This window comes from Malus domestica, chromosome 03 (genome assembly GCF_042453785.1).
Source record: "Malus domestica chromosome 03, GDT2T_hap1".
NCBI classification, from domain to species: domain Eukaryota; kingdom Viridiplantae; phylum Streptophyta; class Magnoliopsida; order Rosales; family Rosaceae; genus Malus; species Malus domestica.
The window spans coordinates 31455459-31479361 of NC_091663.1; the positions used below are offsets into that span (position 1 = coordinate 31455459).

General features: G+C 38.0%; 2 protein-coding genes and 2 long non-coding RNA genes across 4 annotated transcripts; 2 read left to right on the forward strand and 2 right to left on the reverse strand.

Annotated features, from left to right (window-relative positions):
- The first annotated feature begins 4773 nt into the window (after positions 1–4773).
- On the forward strand, positions 4774–6534 carry LOC139194529 (uncharacterized). The gene is made up of 2 exons (XR_011579463.1): positions 4774–5842; positions 6037–6534. It is a non-coding gene; the product is annotated as an uncharacterized lncRNA (long non-coding RNA).
- Positions 6535–8531: 1997 nt separating this feature from the next.
- LOC139194122 (uncharacterized) lies at positions 8532–10605 on the reverse strand. Its single transcript, XR_011578846.1, has 2 exons — positions 10471–10605; positions 8532–8753 (listed from the first exon to the last, which is right to left on the reverse strand). It is a non-coding gene; the product is annotated as an uncharacterized lncRNA (long non-coding RNA).
- Positions 10478–14209, forward strand: LOC103427355 (homogentisate 1,2-dioxygenase). The gene is made up of 8 exons (XM_029100258.2): positions 10478–11190; positions 11285–11364; positions 11866–12033; positions 12207–12382; positions 12596–12665; positions 12763–12917; positions 13223–13306; positions 13688–14209. The coding sequence occupies exons 1-8, from the start codon at positions 10724–10726 to the stop codon at positions 13910–13912; spliced, it is 1425 nt and encodes a 474-aa protein (XP_028956091.2). The 5' UTR covers positions 10478–10723; the 3' UTR covers positions 13913–14209.
- Positions 14210–15982: 1773 nt separating this feature from the next.
- On the reverse strand, positions 15983–18778 carry LOC103448737 (basic leucine zipper 34-like). Its single transcript, XM_008388006.4, has 4 exons — positions 17792–18778; positions 17364–17454; positions 17100–17226; positions 15983–16561 (listed from the first exon to the last, which is right to left on the reverse strand). The coding sequence occupies exons 1-4, from the start codon at positions 18436–18438 to the stop codon at positions 16368–16370; spliced, it is 1059 nt and encodes a 352-aa protein (XP_008386228.3). The 5' UTR covers positions 18439–18778; the 3' UTR covers positions 15983–16367.
- Positions 18779–23903: the final 5125 nt, after the last annotated feature.

Here is a 23903-nt window from a genome sequence, read left to right on the forward strand (position 1 = left end):
GGGAGCGTGAAATGACGAAAATACCCTTGACGGGTATTAAGGTACGTGTTTGACATATGTATATATTTTATGGACTAATTATCATCCCTAAACTTTTGGAGAAAATTGAGTTGTAAATTTGTGTGGTTAGGGATTGAAGTGGGATTGTTTTGGTTGGACCACACCCTCACACACGGACTCACCTTTCCTTCCCCCTCTTCCCCGTGTCTCTCTCTCTCCTCCCTCACGACTTTCTCACTCTCTCTCACCCTCGATCGTACGGACAACACCAAAACCCTCCAAAACTTCGTGGATCGAAGCAAATAAGGTACGATTCTTCACCCTCTTGATGTTCTGAGTTGATTGGTACTAGTTTTAGGAAGTGAAACCCTAGGAATCGTCGTGAAACCCTAACCTCGAAAATGTGCACTGTTCATGCACACGTGAAATATTGCATTTCAGGGAATTTCAAGCTCACAGTGAGCTTAAGGACATCCTCACGAGCTTCGGGGTACTTCGTTGGTGATATTTGGACGTCGGAGGACCGAGAACGAAGGTTCTCAAAATTTCCGAACTATCGTGCTTCCCCAGGTAAAATCTAGTGAATTTTAGACCTTGAAACTAGTCCATCGTGATTCTACATGTTGAGGGCTTCAAATTGATATAAAATTCGAAGAAATCGGTTGAGAAACGAATGAGAACAAGCATTTTTAAAACTCGCCGGAGTCCCGCGACTAGCTGAGGAAGATGATGCGCGTGGGAGTGCGTAGGCCCGTGCCACCCACGGCGCGTGGCAAGCCTAAAAATTTTTCTAAAAATTTCTCGACGTCCGTGACGTCGAGTAGGTCGATGTGGTATATTCATATACCCAAATTGAGCACCGTATGAGAAGTTATTTCGAATTGTTGGTTATGTGTTTAAATTAACGTTTTTATTGTTGTTTCGCATATAGGTGACACCTATCCCGAGGACGAGCGCATCCAGGGACGTCAAGGGGGTTACGACCCATCGACTTTTTTCGTATTACCTATATACTACTGTTTTCCCAGAAAATGCAATTATATGAAAATATGTTTTTAAATGCCACGCATGCAATTGTTGAGATGTTTGAATTGATAATTGATGCATATATATGTGAATTGACGCTGTGGATGCTCAGGTGAGTATCAGGTGAGTTTATATGGTTTATACGAATGAATGATGATGTGAATTATGTTGGAAGCTCATAACCTGCACCCTAGGTGTTAGTGCTTATATTATTCACCACACCGCACGCTCGCCTTTCCTGTACAGACAACCTTCGAACTCTCCATTTCAAGCACGGATGAAAGCTTTAAAGGTAAGATTCTTGCTCACTGTAACCTCCTGAGTTTATTAGTACCCTTGTTTGGACGTGAATACTTCGAAAAACCTAGAACCCGTAACCTAAAAATTTAGCACTGTTCATGTGGACATAAATATGTTGGTTTCAGGGAATTTCAAGCTCATAGGGAGCTTAAGGAGGTCCTCACGAAGCTCGGAGTACTTCGTTTAAAGAAATTGGACGTCGGAATCATGAGAACGAAGAGTTTCAAATTTGGCCGGAATTGTCTAGGCTTTTTCCGGCGAATTTCTGACGAGTTGGAAGTCGAGGCATGTATAGTTTTGTTTGTCTTGTTGAGATCTTTAAAATGGTACCAATTATATTGAAAATGGTGCAAAAATGAAGAAGTTAGGACGAATTATGTAAATTTCCAGAAACCGACAAAGTCATCGGCGACCGGCGAGTCGCCGGAGAAGACAGAGAATATTCCGTCAGTTTTGACAGAATATGCTAGGATTTGACGGAATATTCCTGACGGCGTTAATTGACGCCGTCAGTGTGCCTGGCATGTGACGGCTCGTGAGGGGTTCAAAAATTATTCTAAAAATTTCGAGATGATCCTGAGGTTATGTAGGTCACTGTGGTATATTCAAATATCAAAATTGAGCATTGTATGATAAGTTATTAGCTAGTTTTGTCTATGTGCTCTAAAATAATATTTTTATATATTATATACTTGATATTTTCCCAGAAATATATGTTTAAATGATAGTATGCCATAAATGCCATGCATATAAGTTTATAATTCATATATGAATTGGTATGTGATGCTTTATATATATAAATATGGTGCTGTGGATGCTTAGGTAAGCTCAGGTAAGTTATGTTTGGTTATGTGAATTGTCGATGATGTGATATGTGATTGAATAATGTTGAGCTCATAAAACTGCACTTATGGTGATTGTGATTTAGTCATAGTTATGGCACATGCCTGTTTATTATGTCACCTCCCGCACCATATGCTCATATTAGATCCAATTTAGGTGCACAATCTTCTCGTACATACCTTATTTATGGTTCCGACTCGTAGGTAACTAGCAATTTATTGCCCAACTATTATGTGAGAATAGTATTGAGCATGATTATATTACACCTATTATTGTCATACAGACCTTTTCATTTAGTTCCGACTCTTGTGCAGTATATTGTCGTATAGGTCATTGTAGTGACTCCGGCTAGATTTGACTTTTGAGTTATGAATTCTGTTGATGCACAAAACCAGAGGTCTTGGAACAACGTAAATCCGACCGTGAATATGCAAGAAATGTAAATAACACAAGATGTATTGTGGTTCACCCCAAGGTTTGGGCTACATCCACACTGATATTGTATTTCTGAGAGGGAGAGAGATAACTCTGAGAGTTAGAGCTTTGAGAGGGGGCGAGAGGGCCTAAGAATTGGCCTCCCATAATTGTGAGGGTGGGGGATCCTTTATAGAATAAGGACTCCTCACTTATTACATATTTGCCCATTCCTTTATCATATAATTACATTTAAGTCCCTCGAGTATTTGTACGAGGTCTAAATACGAGGCCCTAAATATGGTATAAACAGTAGTCCCCCAAGTCTTCAGTTAAAAGAGTCTTTTAGCTGGAGACTTGAAATTCAGTCCATGTGTGGGCCGAAATAACTAGATGTTGTCTTGAATTGATGTTCGATATGAGGCGGTGCTCAATCTGAAATGATGCTCAACTAGAAGTAGCACATGCTGCGAGGCTGCTCGGCTCGTGGCTTATATTGCCTTGGTTGGCTCGGCTTGTGGCGTTGAAGGTGAGGGAGTCCCTTTTATAGAATAAGGGCTCGCTCCTCAATACATAAATGATGGGTTAGAGTTGATGCTTGCGGCGAGACGGTTGCTTAGTAGGCGGCGATGCTCTCTAATGGTGGTGAGGGAGTCCCTTTTATAGAATAAGGGCTCGTTCCTCAATACATAAGTGATGGGCTAGGTCCCCCAAGTATTTTTCATGAGGCCCAATATATGGTACATAATGGAGTCCCCCAAGTCTTCGGTCAATAGAGTCTGTTGGCTGGAGACTTTAAATTGAATCCATGTATCGGTCGAAGTGGCGGTTGTTCGAAATCGGTATTTGTATACCCTGCACTGAAGCTTTGTAGGTGAAGCTTTGCAAGTGAAGCTTTGAAGCTAGAGCTCTGTAAATGAAGCTTTCGAAGTTGGAGCTTTTGTAAATGAAGCTTTTGAAGCTAGAGCTCTGTAAATGAAACTTTTAAAGCTAGAGCTTTATAAATGAAGCTTTTGAAGCTAGAGTTCTGTAAATGAAGCTTTTGAAGTTGATTGACATGAGTGATGCTCATGAATTTTTATGTTGATTGACATGAGTGATGCTCATGGATGTTGTCATGAGTGATGCTCATGAATGTTAACATGAGTGATGCTCATGAATGTTTATGTATGAATGACATGAGTAATGCTCATGTATAATTTAGAGTACTGGACGTACTTTTGATCACCTGGTTGGTGGCATGAAGGAGAGTACGGGTTGTACATTTCATCACCTGGTTAGTGGCATGAATGGCTAGTTGCCAAATGATATTAGAGTACGGGTTGTTCATTTCATCACCACGGGTTGTACATTTCATCACCTGGTTGGTGGTAAAAGCAGCAGGTTGTTGAATAAGTGTGGAGTATTGGGCGTACTTTTGATCACCTGGTTGGTGGTAATGGCGGCAGGTTACCGAATAATTGTGGAGTACTGGACGTACTTTTGATCACCTGGTTGAAGCTATTTTGGGCTTATGGGCCTTCGCCCTCCACAACATGCCAGCCCATTTATTTTTGGGCTTTGCCCTTTTTTTTATTTATTTTTTTATTTTTTATTATTACCCTCTGATGGGGTTTATACAGATGTCTCCGAAAGATAAGAAAAATAATTTACATCATTCAGAAATAAGAAAAATAAATCACATCATTCTGGTGGGAAGTTTATTCCTTGCTTTTGCTTTCTTTTTTGCTTTCTATTTTTTTTCTCAGTTTCTTTCGCTTTGCTTTCGTTTTTGTTTTCTGCTTTTGTTTCCCAACCCATTTCACAACTTAAGTAGATATATCCTCTGGGCCTTTAAAATGTGATTTCACATGGCTACCACCCTGTAAAGAAGATGCTCCTTGAAGCAAGAAAGCAAGTATGGTGAATCTGGTCAGCTTGGTTATGGATCCAACGACTGAGAAGCACAAAAATGCTCCTTTATTTGTATCCTACTTTATGGGGGTGTGTGGCTTGAAGGCGTGGCAGGGCTTGCAACCCATGAGTTGCAGACAGCTTTGCCAAAGCAGGACGAGTATACTGAAAGGCCTCATTCCCTTTCTCTGTCTTGTCCCCACCGTCCACCACCACTATGTACAGAACCTTCACCACCTCAGCCATATCTGGAAGTCAGTGATTTAGAAGAAAGAGAAGGAAGACAACGGGAGCTGTGTTACCAGTGTGATGAGGGTTTGGGATGACGATCTGCCATTTTCAAGAGTGCGATCTTAGCGTTTTACTGTGTCTTTCAAGGACGCACACTTTCCCGATCCAAATTCGAACTGGGTTTCTTTTCCTTGTGTAAGAGATTAAAATGGAGGATTGTGTAGTGTTCATCAGGTGACGATAGACTGAGAAGCCATGACCTGTGCAGCCATGACCTGAGCTAGCCATCGAGCGGCGACTTTAGCGGTAAAGTTTTGATTTCATTTGATGGTGGAGATTCCGGTGGCGGATGGATTGAGTCGGGACTGAGGGTGCACTGGCGACATCGCCGGCGAAGAGCCTGTGCTGCTCGAGCCTCTGCTTCACTGCCGCAAGTACACCGGACTCGCTTGTCTCTTCCAATCCATCATATCAACAGTGATATTGCCCAATTGAACTTTTTCCAACTGAATACGAAGTTGAAGATCTGTGGAGCTCTGCATTTGGATCCATCTGACAGAATCTCTGAGACTCGACTGTTGCCCAAGATGGGAACAGATCTTGGTAAGCGCGGATGGAGGCGGCTTTAGGGGGCGTCGCCCGGGGCTGACTTTGCCTCCGTGTTGAGAGGGTTGGACTCGTCCTAGTCAGAGCTGTCGCTGCTGGAGGAGGAGGCACCGATGGTGTAGAAGCGCATGAAGAGTAAAGTCTGAGACTTTACTTTGCAGAGAACGAGAAAGCGTCCTCACAAGCGTGGCCATAGAGGAGGAATCTATTACTCAGAGGTTGTCTCCATGACACTCATGAATCAACGAGTCAGGGCCATTCTTTTTGCATGCTGCTTCTTAGATCTGAAATCTCAGATTGATCACAGGGGTTGCTAGGATCGCAGTTGGAAGGATATGAGCTGTCATTGTAATTCGGCCAAAGCCCATGAATGCCGAAATTAGCTGCAGGCTTCCCTGTTGTTGGAGAACTGCAACTTGTCTTTGTGTCACAATATGATATGGGTTACTGCTGGACAAAGTAGAAGAAATTAAAATCTTCTGCAACACAAACAACTGAAAGACATCCTATCAATAAAAGCTTGACCAAGGTTGAGGGGTTGGACTTCATCATTCTCTCTCTCTCTCTCTCTTTCTCTATATTTCTCTCAATTGGTTTTGGGGTTTTGATTTCTTTGACCCCCAAGTATGGATTCAGATTGGAAAATGTGCTAGTACTGACTACGACTGAAGGGAGAGGGAGAGAAAGGTTACTGGGTTTATGAGTTTTTATTTTATTTTGCAGATTCACAGTGGAGGTGAAAAAATGAAAGAGAACCGACACAACTTTTAGTATCGATTCCCATAGATGGCGCCAAATGTTGATGCACAAAGCCGGAGGTCTTGGAACAACGTAAATTCGACCTTGAATCTGCAAGAAATGTAAATAACACAAGATGTATCATGGTTCACCCTAAGGTTTGGGCTACGTCCACACTGATATTGTATTTCTGAGAGGGAGAGAGAGAGCTTTGAGAGTGAGAGCTTTGAGAGGGGGTGAGAGGGCCTAGGAATTGGCCTCCCCTAATTGTGAGGGTGAGGGGTTATTTTATAGAATAACGACTCCTCACTTATTACATATTTTCCCCTTCCTTTATCACATAATTACATTTAAGTTTCCCGAGTATTTGTACGAGATCTAAATATGAGGCCCTAAATATGGTATAAACAAATTCAGCCGTACAGACTATCGCAAGGGTTCCGGCTATCATGTTATATTTCTATGGAATTATTCTTACCTGAATTGCTTACTCTGTTATATCTTGGCATGACATACATATGAATGTGATTATGTGAAGCATGAAGTGAATTGATATAATTACATATATATTTATGTATATGCTTGTATCTTGATTCTGGGAAAAATTATACATGTTTTACAGTGAGGGGTTAGATATGTTGATAAATGAAATGGTTTTGTAAAACATTTGTTTTTGCCCACTCACGTTTTCTATTTTGTACCCCCTCCATGTTTTAGATAAGTTTGCAGTTGCTGAGTGCGAGGACTTCGGCGGTTCTGACACATCTAAATTCTTGTAGGATATCTTATGGTACTGTATAACTAGTACTTGTCCTACTGGATTGCACCTAGACTTATTATGCTCTGATTAGGAGTATTTACTTTTGTAACTAACTCCTATCACTTTCTGTTTAGTAGTGCACTCTAGTAATTCAGTTTTTAATTATTCACATATTTCTTATTATTATTGATTCCGCACTGTGCACATGGCTACGTCACTCTCACGTGACAGCCAGCATGCCTTGATCTCGGTCGGGATGTGTCACTTTGTGTGTGGCATATACTGATAATTAATTTTTTTTTTTTAAAAGATTTTTCGCCACCAGGAGTAGAACCCAGTAGATCAATAGTCCCAAGTTTAATATTGCTATCGCAGATTTGTGATATCTTTACTTCATTAAGGGCTAGTTTGGTATTGTTGTGCTTTTTAAAAAAAACTTTTGTTGTGCTATGAGAATAAACATTTTTAAAATAAAGTTGTTAGGTGTTCAGTAAAGTTTTTTTTTGTTTGTACCATACTTGACCAATCCCGAAACTACCGAGCACCGGTCAACGTTATACCGTCAAGGACCCATAAGAGTTTCCCTTCAACTAGGGTGCCAATCACAGCGCGACACGTGTCGACACCAGAAGCCAATCATAGCGCGACACGTGTCAACATCGTAAGCCAATCATAACACGACACGTGTCAAATGTCGGAACAAAGCTAGAAACTATCTTCTATAAAATGAGATCATTCTCCCACAATATTTCATAATGTTATTTGTACTAAATCATTCACTAGTACTAACAAAAGGAGAGCTTGAACCTATGTACTTGTGTAAACCCTTCACAATTAATGAGAACTCATATACTCTGTGGACGTAGCCAATCTGGGTGAACCATGTACATCTTGTGTTTGCTTCCCTGTCTCTATCCATTTACATATTTATCTACACTAGTGACCGGAGCAATCTAGCGAATGTCACAAACTTAACATTTTCTGTTGTACCAAAGTCCCCACTGATTTTGTGCATCAACATTTTTAAAAGTGATTTTAATAATAATAAAAAAACAGTGTATGAGTATTTGGTAAGCTTTTATATAAATTGCTTTGAATATGTTAAATAACTAAAAAATATATAGTATTTAATGTAATATAATAATTGTCAAAGACAATAATGCAGGGGCAAAAATTGTACTTTTGTAAAATATGTGGGAGTATACTTGTCATTTGAAATGTTCATTAAATGAGTATTGATTAATATGATTTGAAAAGAAAAAAAAACACTTTTTTTGGAAGCATAATAGACTCTACTTTTGCTTTTCTATGTTTTTTTTTACTTCCATTGATATCATTTTTTTTAAAAACAATTTTTTTTTTAATTTTACCAAACATATTTAATGTTCCGGATTTTTTAATAAGCTACTTCTTTTGAAAACACTGTAGTCCCAAACACTAACCCTAATAATATTTAAACAAAAACTGAGTCATCTGTTAGTATATTTATTTTTCAACTAGGAGAGTGATTTATGCACAATTTTTCTCCACATTTTGAAAAAGAAAATTTTGTGGAATCTATTTCCCTCTGCACTTAGCTTATCCACTACACTCATTATTTTTAATCAAATCAACATCTTTTTAAATCCAAATTTTCTTCCCAAACCACATTCTAAACTAAATTCACCATGTAAATTTATATTTACACCTATTTAAAAAATAAAAAATCAAACTCAAAGCATATTTTCTCTCTTTTGACGTTATATCCTTTCAACTTGGACCAATGTCCATCAGTTCTAGTACAATCGTCCTGTTCGATGGAAGTTCTAAGCTTTCAAAATCTTCTTCATGCAATTGGTCTTTACTAAGTTCAATGATGATGGAAGTCGTGAACTTTGTTGACCAAAATTCCTCACCTTCAGAGCAACATTTGGTCCACAGAGATGCAGGAAGTCGTGAACTACTGAAATTATTTTTCGAGAAAATTCATTAGCTGCAGTTATCTCATCATTTCCATTAGGAACAGTAATGGACCCATCATGCGGTCAACAACATTTTTATTGGACACAACAGTCTTCATATCTTCCTTTGGCAAAGATTTTTATTGGACACCCATTTAAAAAATAAAAAACAAAACTCAAAGCATACATTCTTACATTTGATGTTCTCTCCTTCCAACACCAAACATTTGCATTTGTTGGATTTTCCATCACCTTCTACAACGTTGGTGTAAAAAATTCTAAGTTGTCTTGCGTGGCCATGTCAAACAAGCTGTCCCTTCAAAACTACGCTTTTGCAATACCTTTTTTCCTTTACAACTCCCTCTCTTTCTCAAGTTAAAAGCTTTTGGCTTAAATCCCTTTTTCCTTTCTTTTGTTTTGCATACATACTCAGTTTAACAAAGTCCTTTTCTTTTGTTTTGCATACATACTTAGGCCAATAAAGCTCCTAGAGTTTCACATCGATCGGGGGCAGAAGCTAGAGACTATTCTCAACTATAAGAGGATACCACTCTGCTACAACTAATTCCTAATGGCATTAGGGTACTTAAACTTGTGTTCATAGCTCACTAATGAAGTTTATGTTTGAACCTATGTATTGTGTAAATTCTTGACTATTAATGAGAACTCCTCTACTCTCGTGGACGTAAACCAACTTAGGGTGAACCACGTACATCTTGTGTTCACTTTCATATCTTTGTCTTTCTACATATTATCCTCACTAGGTGACTGGAGCAACCTTACGAGGGTCACAAGCTTAACAATTTACGTGTCTTACTGATTTTGTGCATCAACAAGGTGCAAAATACACCGCTTCCTCCTGTAAGGCAAAATAAAGTTTCAAACTTTGAAGAAGAAGAAGAAGGAAGCCAGAGAAAATAAAGGTGAAAAGGGAGAAAAAGAGGGAGAGGGGAGGGAGACAAGGGGACGGAGAAAAAAGGTAGAAAAAGGGGAAAATAAGAGGGGGAGGATGGAGAAAAATAGAGAGGTATTGAGAGAGAGGAAGAGGTTTCCAAAGAAAGAGAAAGGTAAATTAATAATAAGATATTAATAAATATGAATTAAATAATATAATATTAGCATTTGTTAATTATCTTACTTCTTAATTCGACATTGTATCAAAGCTTCGTTAAATCATTCCAACTTAAGCTGTGAAGTTAACTTAGTTTGAGATAATTCACTAGCCTTTATTCTGTTGAGAGTAAGCTGCTAATTTCTCCCATGAACTTTCACTTAACTTTCAATTCCCCTCCTAAACTTTTCATTTGGAAATTAAGGACTTAAACCAATTCTTTTGGCCAATTTTCGGCCATGCTGTTAGTTTTTTATTCATTCCATTCAAATTTTTGTTAAATGGAAGTATGTGCACAACATGTAAGGGTAGTTCGGTCGCTTTGTTCTTTAAAATAATTGAAAACCCTAGATTTCTAGAATGTCAACATATGCAAATCTGTGTGAATATATAGTTTTTGTGTCTAAAGTCTAACGAAGTGACACTTTGTCTTCAAAGAAGAATAACGTAATGTGCACATGATAAAAGTTAATGTTATTTTTGATAGCATCTATAGAAAACTAATGGTAGGAGATAATGGGCCAAAAAAATTAGTTTAAATCTTTGATTTTCTAATTGAAAAATTTGGAAGAAATCGAAAACTAAATGAAAGGGAGACCGGCAGTTACCTCTTCTCTAGAAACGGAATGGCACGTGATCCTGTCTCCATTTTCTCTCCCTCCAACATCAACTTCCACTTCCCCTTACGACTCTCCAACTGATGAGCATGTCACGTCATCACCATCGCCATCTTTCTTTCCCAAATCCAATCCAAATCCAAAATCCAAAATCCAAATTCAATCCAATCCAATCCAATCCAAACAGAAGTTCTGTATTATATACACTTCGTAATAACAAAATCCACCTAATCCTGAAACCCCGATGGATCATCAGCAATCGGACATCAAAACCAACGGCTCTGATTTATCCTCCACCTCCTCCTCCTCCTTCTCCGACCTCCAGTACCAATCGGGCTTCCACAACCACTTCTCCTCCGAAGCTCTCCCCGGAGCTCTCCCCCACGGACAGAGCAGCCCCCTTGTCTGCCCGTACGGCCTCTACGCTGAACAAATCTCCGGCACCTCCTTCACCTCCCCTCGCAAGCTCAACCTCCGATCATGGCTCTACCGCGTCAAGCCCTCCGTCACCCACGAGCCCTTCAGGCCGCTCGAGCCGAGCCACAGAAAGCTCGTTTCCGAGTTCACCCAGGCGAACAGCTCCACCACGCCGACTCAGCTCCGGTGGAAGCCCGTCGATGTACCCGAGTCCCCCACCGACTTTGTTGAAGGGTTGTTCACCGTGTGTGGCGCCGGGAGCTCGTTCCTCCGCCACGGTTTTGCTATTCACATGTAATTTGTACTCTGTGATTTGCTGAACAAGTATATAGGGTACTAAAGATTGAATTTTTATGCATATTTTGATAATTGAGGGATAATTGTGTAGGTACACTGCCAACAAATCAATGGATAATTGTGCGTTTTGCAACGCGGATGGCGATTTCTTGATCGTTCCCCAGACTGGAAGTAAGTGGTTGATCTATTATATTTGATCACTTGCAACTCTATTAATTGGTTTCACTATTGGGTGCTTAGATTTTGTAGGTAATGATCAGTTTTTCATTATGTGGTCAATATTTGATCGCTATGTCATCGATATTTAATTACAGGAGGTTTTAATGAAACACTCTCAGTTACTGTTTATTTTTAATAAAAAACTATATTTTTACATTTTTCTGGTACTATTTACTATACTTTTATTTGTCATTTTTTATTAAAACTAAAGTTTTTTTTGACTTTTCGTTAGTTTTCTTTTTCTTTTAATTATATGGGGTTGGTTTTTAATTTTGATCAGTTCAGCAATTGGGATTTGATTTCAGATCATTTTAGCCAATTTCCCAAGTTTATTAGGTGTAAATTCTATTTGAATGCTGAAGTATCTAAGGGTCGTCATTCTTGGATTGAATTTGGGTTGTGCGGTGATCAAAGGCATTTTGTGATACTCTATTGTCTATTCTGGTTACGTAGAGCTCTGGATCACTACTGAATGCGGAAAGTTGCAAGTTTCTCCTGGTGAAATTGCTGTATTACCTCAAGGATTTCGTTTTGCGGTTGATCTGCCTGATGGCCCTTCGCGTGGTTATGTGGCCGAGGTTTTCGGCACCCATTTTCAACTCCCTGATCTTGGACCAATTGGTAGGTAAATTCATGTCCTCATGCCCCCTTTTAGGTTTTCACTTTTCAGCAGTGACAGAATCAGGTGTAGAATGATTGCTGTTCTCGAATCTCAATCCAATAGAATGTTTGTTATTATATTGAGTGTTTTCATTATAAGTAGGCTGTGAGAACGTAATTTTGATTACATGTAGGAGCTAATGGTCTCGCTGCTCCAAGGGATTTTCTTGTTCCCACTGCGTGGTTCGAAGAGAGTTCCCGACCCGGCTACATCATTATACAGAAATTTGGTGGTGAACTCTTTACTGCAAAGCAAGATTTCTCTCCCTTCAATGTAGTTGCTTGGCATGGCAATTATACTCCATATAAGGTGTGTTATATTGTTGTTGCTACCTTCCTACTCATATTTTAAAGAGTTGTTGCCTTTTTTTATCTTGTTTTTTATTATCATTGTTTGACTCTGTTTAGTTTATATCACACAGAGGAATGATTAATCTAAACTTATTCGTCGATATGATTATGGTATATGTACTCTCACCTTCCTGAGACCCGATTTGTAAAAATAAACCTTATTTTCTTGCAGTATGATCTGACTACGTTCTGCCCCTTTAACACTGTTTTATTTGATCACGGTGATCCATCAGTGAATACAGGTACATAGAAAATGGCGTTTATTTTTTCCCCCCATGTATTTTTCATTAGTAAAAATGTGTCACTTATTATGACTGAGCTTATACCATTGTGATGCAGTTTTGACAGCACCAACTGATAAACCTGGTGTTGCATTACTTGATTTCGTCATTTTCCCTCCGCGATGGTTGGTTGCTGAGCATACATTCCGACCTCCATACTATCATCGTAATTGTATGAGTGAGTTTATGGGTCTCATCTACGGTGGATATGAGGTAATACCATGAACATGTTAACTACTAGGTATCTAAATATAAACTTTGAGGGTTTGAAGGAGCTCTACATACCTTCTGCTTTGAAACTGAATCTAGGGCGGAAAAGAAACCCTCCTAGTATTGCTATATAAATGCATGGAGAAAGCAGCTGCATTGTATATTAAAAATGTTAGTTAGATACTATGAGATGCAATAAATGTGTTGTCGTGACACTAGACGGGTAGTCTTCTTTTTGTTGCAAGGTTTGAGGATCGTCTGTATGTTAGACTCAGCACGGAAGAATTAATACGTATTCTTGTTTTCAGGCAAAAGCGGATGGTTTTCTTCCTGGTGGTGCAAGCCTTCATAGCTGCATGACTCCCCATGGTCCTGATACCAAAACATATGAGGTAAACCTAAATAAAAGATGCTATTTCTTCTCCCATTTCAATTTTAGCACAGAGCTTTGTTCTTTTGTCCTTACTGCGTAGTTCGAATCCTGTGGAGATGTCAGTAGAGCCAGTCTACTGTGGATGAGAAATTAGGGGTGGTGCAATTTATATTCTTGTGATGGATACAGAGGAAAACAAACTACATGTTCGCACCTTTTTTTCCTAGTAGTACGGAAAGAACTGCTTGATGTTTGCTGAAATAATTCTTTTTAGGGTGACTTCACCGAGCTGATGTGGTTGACTGGATTTCGGTTTTCACTTGTTATTCATACAATAACTGTAACTTGTAAGTGCTCAATGATCAGTCCTTGCTAAACACCGACTCTGTTGGACTCACAGGCTACCATTGCGCGTGGAAATGAGGCAGGACCATTCAGAATCACCGATACTTTGGCTTTTATGTTTGAATCGTGTTTAATCCCCAGAGTATGCACCTGGGCTCTCGAGTCTCCAGTCATCGATCATGATTATTACCAGTGCTGGACTGGACTGAAATCACATTTTACGCGTGGAAGGATGAATGCTGAAGACGGAGATGTCCAGAATGGGAAGAAAGAGGATTAAAGTGGAGACTGCCGTGGCTGCTTTAGACGAATGGAAACTATAGTTCATACAAAGACCAAGCAAATACAATCCTACTGAGTACATAGTACTATAAAAAGTGTTAAGTGTACCAAATATGCTTATTTGTATCCACTTCTGTATTAAAGCACCTGAGCCGGCCTTGAGGGTGTGCAAAAGGTGCCCCCGATTCGTATGGGCCCCCAAAGTTTCTTTACATGTAAACAGATGCCTATTATATACTTAAATTTGCAAAATAATAATAATCACCACACCAGTGCTAGTGGTATAGGCCTTCAATCTTCTTGTACATGGTCCAGGTGCGAGTCCTTGTAGAACTATTTTGGTATTTTTAAGTTTTGCAAATTTATTAACTTAAAAAGTTAATAAGTTTTACACAAAAAATCATGCAACATATTTTGAACTAAAGACCTTTCAAGACAGGAAACTCTTGTCCACTCAAAGTGGTGCTTTAATTTGTGGTATTTAAATTTTATAGATACAAATTGAAAAAAAAATAACAAAGAAAAGTTAATAAGTTTTACACAAAAAATCATGCAACATATTTTGAACTAAAGACCTTTCAAGACAGGAAACACTCTTGTTCACTTAAAGTGGTGCTTTAATTTGTAGTATTTAAATTTTATAGATACAAATTGAAAAAAAAAATAACAAAGAAAATACAACATTAAAAAATGAAGGGCCTCAATCTAAATCTTGCACATGGTCCTTAAATTCTCAGGGCCGGCCCTGTAAAGCACTCTGCAATGAATAAGTCTTTCTTTACTTTGAAGCGTCTGTCAAGTTTAAGAGAGTTTTGCAACATCCTCATAAATTGACACGAGTTGGTGTTTAAATTTTAAAGATCAACAAAATTGCTTGTTTACCGCTCGAACGGCGTTGTAGGTAAAACATGACCGTTCGAACAGCTTAGAGACACTAGTCTTTGACTGTTGAATGCTAGCAGGGCTCGTTAGGTTGTCTGGCTAGGACAATAATACTAGATTGAGTACTGTATTTTAAAATGGACTGCATGAAATGGTACTCTACATTTTAAAGCGAAGATCAGGTATGCTTAGAAAGATACAAAGCCAGATCGGTGGCAAACTTAAGTTTTTTGGGCTAGTTCTAGTCATACTTGAAACGATGTTACTCGAAATAATGCATTATTGGCAAGGATGGAGCTAGAAATTTGTTTTAGTGGGGGGTAACCGAAAACAACTAAGAAAATCTTATTATAGTATGGTTATACATAATATTGTATTAAGGATGAGTTCAAATGATGATGTATCACAATTCCAATGTTACAAAAATTTCAATATAGTAGTAGAAAATGACAAAGTGATGAGAAAAATATAAGTACATGACAGGCAGGAGTGAGTTTTTTTGGTTTGAATGACAGAACAAGAGCACTATTGCTCATATAATATTTGATATGGAGTATAAATAGAATGAATGTATGTTGAATATTAGATATATATATTTTCTTCAAAGATAACCCGTGTATATTATATAATTGTAGTCTGCAACTAAACAAACGAATTACTTGAGTGAGGGCATCTGCCCCTAGTGAGCCTTCATTGGCTCCGTCCATGATTATTGGTCGATTGTCACTCTTAAATTCCAAAAAGGTTTGTTTGTTTTTGTTTTTTGTTTTTTGTTTTTCCTTTGATATAAGAGATGCTACACTGAATTAGTCATTTAAAGCAAGAAGGGAATTTAAACTTATGTACGTACAATAGAAAACACACTACTCTAACCTAACTGAATTTATATACTTTTCTTCCAAAAGAATCAAATAACATAAACAAATGGCATAACATCTTATTAGTCGATAGGGGAAAGAAAAAAAAATGATACAACAATTAGACTCAGACATGACCACTCCTCCCCGGACCAATTCTTCTTCAATGTTACAGATCCCTCCTCCCTGCCGAGGGAAAAAAAAGGAACTTTAACGAAAAGTTTCCGGTACTGTTTATTTTAACGAAAAATTATATTTTTACACTAAAAAGTCAATCATGGTAATATTCATTTTACCCTTTATTTTATTCTTATCATTAAAACTTCAAGTTTACAAACCATTTTTATTAGTTTTCCAAAAAAAAAATCCCCACCATTCTTCCAAAAATTAATCAAAAGTTAAAAAGAACAAAGAAATCTGAAAATAATAATCTGAAAAAAAAGAAAAAAATTAAAAAACAAAGCCAAGTGGCCAACCTTCCCAACAAAAGCAACTGATTACTGAAAAAAAAACAATTGTTTTCAGCATCCAATCCAAGCAGTCCACGTGTCCATGTTATAGCCTACAATCTCACAACCTTGTCACGGGTCCCACATAGAAAGCATACAAGTGGAAGCACTACACGTGAATGTAAGGCCAAAGTCAGCATTGTATGCCACTATATCATTTATGCATCTGCATGCTGCATTATATCATATCATCAAATCTTCAGCTTCAATTGAGAATTTGCTGCTCATTGTGATCCGTACAGACCATGATGTCTGGGTTTGATTGCTGCTGCTGCTGTTGCTGTTGCTTTTGATGCTGCTGTGAGTTTTGGTTTCCTTGCTTACCCATGTTCTTTAGGGTTTGGTGGTGATAGACCTGCCTTAACCTCTCTATTTCCTTCTTTAGTGCCTCTTGATGAGCTGAAAAAAAAGTCAAGATCAAAATAAAAGTTAGAATAAATTATTGGGATTTGTGTAAAATTCATGTTATATTTGGTTATGTTCCCATATAACAATACGAAATTTTAGACTAAAGTTGTCAAAATTATGAGAGATATATTAAGACTTTGATACAGAAGAAAAAACACACTGATCTAGTCAACTTAGCTAAGTTAAGTGTGTAATAAATTTTGAGATTAGCATATTTTTACTCTTACCCATGTTCGAAAAACAACTAATAACAATTAGGTTAATAATAATAATGCATAGAATATTGAATAAAAACACAAATATGCTTTCCACTTTTTGTTTGAAGGGATTAAAAGGTCTAAATCAATACTTTTTCAAATTAAGGAAGTTGGACAGTGATTGGAAAGAAAGGACTTTTGCTGATATTCCTGTGAATTTGTTCTCAAGTGGGGAGAAAAAGCACCATAAAGTGAAGATGCATGCATTATCTTCACAACACTAATTAAACAATAATTAATCATGGTTTATTTTAAACTCATATCTTAATTACCATCTTTGAAAAGCTTGTCCTGAGCCAAAGCAGCAATCCGTTGCTTGAGAGCACTATTATCAACGTTTAGAATCAACCTCTGGTGGTCTAGAAATGCAACCCTTGGTGACAGTGTCGATACCTCCGACTTAATCACAACACAAACAAGTTTAATTAATTAAATTATTCACCAAACCAAATTTATTACCAATGATAAGGAGTTAAGCAAAGCAAACTAAATGATGAGGAATTAAGCAAAGCAAACTAATTGATCTTCTTGTATACCTGTAATGTTGTAACGCTGCGTTCAAGCTCTGAAATATATTGCAACTTTCTCACTCTCGACCTCTGTGCTGATTGCCGGTTTGCCAAAATCCTACCATCACAACCAGAAGTTGTTTTAATAAATAAGCTATGTAGTTATAAATTAAGAGTGTTGCTATCCACACGCCTCCTTTTGCATTCCATATACTATTTGTTAATTTTGTTTTTTGATATTCTTCAATTCATTCGATCAAACGGTTGAAAATTAAGAGGTGTAAGGAAGGTAAAAAGGTTGTGTAGATAGCACCAAACATAAATTAAGGACAATTTGGCGGCAACTAATTTTGCAGATCTTATTTTTTACGTGACAGATCTGGTTTAATTGTCCAAACCATGCATGCAAAATCCTGTAACAAAATTGTTAATGAAATACATTGTTGTGAAATTACCTTTTGACCCTCTTGGGGTCAGCCGGGGACGTTGGTGGTGGCGGATGAGATTGAGTATTAGCGTCAGCCTCGCACGACGAGCTTTCAACCTCTCCAGGCTCGGTTTTCGGCTGCTGCTGGTCCAGATGAACCATCAATGGCTTCTTGTTATTATTATTGTCATTGTTAATATTGTTTTCGTCGTTATTGCTGTTCTGGTCGGACGGCGTGGACGGGCTGGAAGACGAGACGGTAGGCGGCACGGTCACCGACATGTCATCGGAGAACATGGAAATGAGTTGCTCGTCGTCTAGCCTGTCGAAGCCGAGGTTGTTGGTCGATCCGTGATGATGAATCATAGTGGCGGTGGAGTTCCTGCATTCCTCGTCAAGTATCAGGGGGGATTCTAAGAAGGCAATGGAGTCGCTAGCCGACCTCCGGTGCGCCCCGCGCCTGGCGGAGGAGAAGTCGAGGAACTCGTCGATCCAATTGTATGACGGGGATTGTTGTTGTTGTTGTTGGTTCGGTTGGTTGGACGAGGGTTGGCCGGCAGCGGCAGAAGTGGTGGTGGTGGTGGGGATGAAATTGGCCATGGTGGGTAGCCTTTGGTGAGGGAAGGATGGCCAATTCTGTGTCATGCTTGGTATTTTAGGAGGTAATTGTGCCATTCTCTCAATGTGACCTCCCCAACCAAATATAGGGTACCCTAAAATATATGTGTTATTAGAGAGAGAAACCCAAAACCCAAAACCAAAAGCCAGAACCAAATCCCAAGAAAAAAAATACAAAAAAGAAAGAAAAGAGAAACACCACCAACAACCAACCCAACAAACAACTTACAGCTGCAATGATCCCTTAATCTTTAGGGCAGTCCTAAAAAAAGAGTAAAGAGAGATATTAAAGGGAAGTGAGCAGGGCAGCAGGATTACATGGGCAGCTGCAGGAAGAGCAGGAATCCGAATGCAACATGCAGCTAGCATAATAATCATAAACATAAATGAATGAGTGGCATTTTCTTTGGATTTTTGGGGACATTTTTTTAAGGCCCTGAGGTTTTGGAGAGGGAGGGAGGTGGGTCACATGGGGGTGGGGATATTAGCGACAGCTAGCAACAGCTGGGGAGGGAAGAAGGTGGGGAGGATTGGGGTGGGGATATTTCGATTCACTACTGGAAAAAGTCTCTCACCACTGCGTTCTCTGCATAGTTTATTAACTGAAGGGAATCAGCCCCCACCCCACGTGCCGATATGACACCTCTTCCTGCCCCTTCTCCCTCTCCAGTCTCCACCCCATTACATTAGTTTTCCTTGACATTATAGATGTATGGATATTATAACTATAGTATATACCATATCTTTATCCTATTATTTAATGAATTGAAGCACTTGATATATAGTGTGTATGTACATATATCACTTCTGTATTACACTGTATATACAAAAGATGATTCATATGTTTACAAGTTTGAAGTTACTTGTAGTTGTAGAGCATTATTGAGCAATTTTTATCCTTTGGATACAATAATGATGCAAAAATCTATGGGACATATGGCCCATTTTTGTTAATTATCTTGGGGATGAATTTTGATTGCAATCGATTTGTGGGATCTAATGATCCGTTTATTACATTGGATGATCTCAGAGTAGATTAATTTTAGGAATTAAGCTGGATTCGTTTGGTATGAATTAAGTTGCAATATCGGCTAAGCCAATGACTAAATTAATATTGTGATCCATATATATATATTTTTCATTTTTAATTTACTCTCTGTTCCCTCTCTTTACCTTTTCTTTTCTTTTCTCTTATTTTTGTTTCCTCTTTTTTTTTTTTTTTTTTTTCACACCATCCAGAATTGCCTTCTCCTCACTGCCCGACAAAAGCTCCCCCTCTCACAACCAAAAAAAACGAACAAATCAAACAATCAACAGTTGTAGGTTAACTTCTTGTTAGTAGCAGAAAGCTTCTGGAGACACTGGAACGACTGCGCGATTTGGTTTCAGAGAGATAGAACCCATGCCGCTATTTGTCTTCTGGAGGCATTGGAACGACTCAGCGCCTTCTGCCCTATTTTAGTTTCAGACGCAAAACAATTTTGTAATTTTTTTTCCCCCAATTTTTGGGGTATTTTTTCTAATTTTTTTATGTGTGAGGTACCAGAACGACAGCGCCATATGGTTTTGAAAATGGCTGTGAGAAGCGAAGAGCAGAGATGGTCTTAGTAGTCCACTCGATTTCAAGGGGGGTCTTGCTAAGACCGTCCAGCAAGGCATTTAGTCGAGGTGAGTTCCTCCAAGTCTCATTAAAGTTAATACCAGTGGATAACAAACATGGGACGATGCTAACACTTAGTCCAGTCCAATGAATGAGTGAGGGAAAACAAGCACACCATAATAGTAATGGGGAATGATTTTTCTGCACTATTTTCTTGTAAGTATCTACCTCGATTTGCTTCTTGTAGAGACTTTTTAGTGTGATTGTAAACCGTCTCAAGGTATGATTATAATAAAGACTGTCAAATTGTGTGATTAATCTAACGATATTATAACATGTGATATTAGTTAAAATATTCCTTAAAGTATAAATTGCCGCTCATTTTTACTATATAACACATATATTAGTAACATTACGAGAGAGTGCTACCCAATACTGACATGTGGTCTGATCATAACATTGTCATATGATGTGACTATTACACCGTTAATCAGGTAGTGTGGCTCGACCAATGTTGCAACACGTTATATTTATTGATAATAAATTATAAAGTATTATTTCATCGTCCATCTATGCTATGACATCTGAATTAATAACACCTAATAACTTTATTTTTTTGTAAAAAATAATGGAAAATGATGGAAGAGGATCCTCTCCGGATCCATTTTGTGGTGATCCTAGGGATCCCCACATCTTAGCCGTTTATCGTACATCGTACGGTCAATTTTCGTTAGATACTATTTGTGTTTAATTTTAAATAAAAAAATTCAAATGATTTCTGACCACACGATACAAGATGAATGTCTAAGATGCGAAGATCCCTAGGATCCCCAAAAAATGCATCCATATGGGAACCAATTCTAAAAATGACCACTATTGTATGATCAAATGGCTATATTAATTCATAAATTGTCGTGATTTTTAAGTATGTATATACAAGTAGTTTTGGGTGTGGAACTAATTACATAGGAGAAAGTCCTATTTGGGTAATATAAAAGATATAGTGGAAGGATGTAGGAATTTATAGAGGATGAGCTGTGAAAAGAAAGGAGAGCTTCTTAGAATCATGTCCTCCTCCTCCCATGTGAATTGCTAGTAAGAGCCCACCTTTGTTTGCTTTGTCCCCAAATAAACCTCACATGGGAGGGTTTGAGAGACCCCTTTTGCCCCTCTTTCTCTCAAATGGATGACAATTTTCTTGGTATCTTCCATTATCTTTATGTTGGCAGTCATGTTGTTTTTTAATGAAAGTACTTAGGAGACACTAATAATGATTAGTGGAAAAGTTAGAACGCATGTTAAGTACTTGATCCAATAGTTTGTCACACAGATGCGTACCCCATCTACATGCATTAATTCATTTTAAATCATCCACTCGATAATGTATAGAACACATAATCCTAATTCGTTTCACCATTAGTCAATAATCAATTTATAAAAAGTCAAATATGTCAATGCCGTGAAGTTAGGGTTTACACATACTAAACCTTTGTTTGAAAATAAAAAATATACTTCTTAACTTATAAATTTTAGATTCAAATCTTGTGCATAGTAAGTTTGATATTAATATATCATTGTATAAAAACATACAGTAAAAAAAGACAAATGATTTAAACCCAAAAAACCCTAAAAGGAGACAAAGGATTTAAACCCAAGAAGCACAAGCTTGAAGCATTAATCATATATAACGAATATATGTCTTCTTCTTTTTTCAAAAAGGAGGACAACTGGTGATAAGTCACGGTTCTCTACCTTTTCTGGGCCCAGAGAGGTTATGGGAATTTCACCTTGCTGGTGGCCACAATCAAACAGACTTACCAGCTCGGAGCATCGAACTCGAAACCTCCCACATTTTTTTATTTATTGGGAATCCGCAATTTGCATCCTTACCACTAAGCCATATAACGAATATATGTTGATTAGTGGTTTGCATGTGCATTTCCTTTACCATTCACAGTTAAAAGAATTTCCTAATTGAATACAATAATAATCCTCTATCTTCCTATTTTAATTATATATTTTTTGGATCCCAAAAATGTTGAAGTACCGTATAGCAGGAAAGGGGAGAAGGGGAAGGACTGCAAAATATGAATACAAAGCATTGCACGTGGAAGGAGCACAGAGGGCCCTGCCTTTGTATATATCATGATAAATGGCCCAAAAAAGAGAACGCGTAAAGATGTTAAAAAAACACATTGATATAGAAAGAAAGGGAAGTGATGAGTGATGACAACTGACCACGTTCCATAGTTTCATCTATTGCCATTGGAATATATAAAGTGTTCCAAAAGGAAAATTGAATTACCACTTAGAACTACCAAATGTAATTTGTAAGGCGAAAAACGTATCACCTTAATCAACGGTTAATTGCAATTTGTCAACTATGATTATTTCAATAAAAAATGAAGTACAATGTACAAAACGTGTTTTGGGCACGGAACTTGTACCAAAATGTAATTTACCATGCAAATTGATGGATCATGGACTTGGATGAGAGCATGGCTAGTTAGTAGAAAGTGAAGAAAATCCTTGAGTATATGTGCTTAATTTTCTTGAGATGAAAGAAATATGGCCTCTGTAGAACGTCTAGAATTGAGCAGCTTGCAGTTCATAGGTGCGTTTGGAGAATTCGTTGGTTTAGTTCCTGCAATATCACTTACTTTTCTTGAGAACCTCCTCTTTTGGTTCCCCCAGTGTTTCAATACAACCGTCATTAACTTCCAGATAACCTTATGTTCAGACAGAGACATACATGCACAAAAGATGTAGATCACAAGAGCGATCGAAGATGTACGTCCTGTGAACATGAATAACACCCAGAAGTAACTAGGACTAAGACTAAGACTACGAGGTTCATCATCTGGTTCCATGTCTATGCACTTCTGGGATGCAAACATGGCATTTTCCAACTCTCGGAGCTTACCACTTTCAGATACCTTTGATAGGTGCATTATTTATCACATTTTCAGGTTAATTCTCCTTAAGTTTTGTTAAGGAATTGGTCTTAAAAGAGCCTTATTACTTTCCTTTTCTCTGTTTCAGCCAATCTGTGCATGCAAGACGTTTTTGATGATAATTCGACTTTCCGGAGGAGTTTTGATGCAAGGCCAATTGGAGAAGAAAGCTAAGAGGTGGAAAATCATTATATCCAAATTTCGTAATTTTTCATGGAGTCAAACGTTCCAGTTTTACAAATCAATCCTGCAGTAGTAACTGTCCAGTCAGAACTGCGCAGCTGTGGGGGAATGAAGATTTGAAGGCTTTTCCGATTTTTCCTAGTGGTGTACGACATATGCTTGAAAAGATAAGAGATCAAGCTACGTTTCCCATATTTTTACAGAATTTTTCAAAAGATAAATCAACCCCAAATCTAGCGTGCAAGACAGATGCCGTGTTTCCCAAGTCAAGAAGGACTGTTTCCTAGTTTGTACTTAGGAGTCTGTTTTCCTTTAGGATAGTTTTTATCAGACTTTTTAGGATATTATTAGAATAAATAGAGTACCAAAGGCTATCTTGAGATGGGGGAAAAACGAAATACACAGAAGGGAATTCGTCCAAAGTGAAGGAAGGCCGTTTAGTGTGTTCTTACCATTCTTTTTCGGGTTTTATCTTTTTCCATGATTTCTTTTGTGATTTTTATTATGATATGTGTAACTAACTATTCTTCTAAGGTTTATGATGAAGCCATGACATGATTATTTCCAAAGTATTTTGTTGATTATTGACTGATTACATGTCATATTTAGTTCTTAATCTATTCTTGTTTCTAATGTTCGTGTGACTGGCTATCATTGTGAACTTGGTTCTAGATATTTAGATAAATCTGAGAGGATAACCAATATCAATTAGGTTTATTGGAACTAAGATTAAGAAGACTAGACTAACTAGTGAGGATGACCAATATCAAACTAGTCCTACTTGG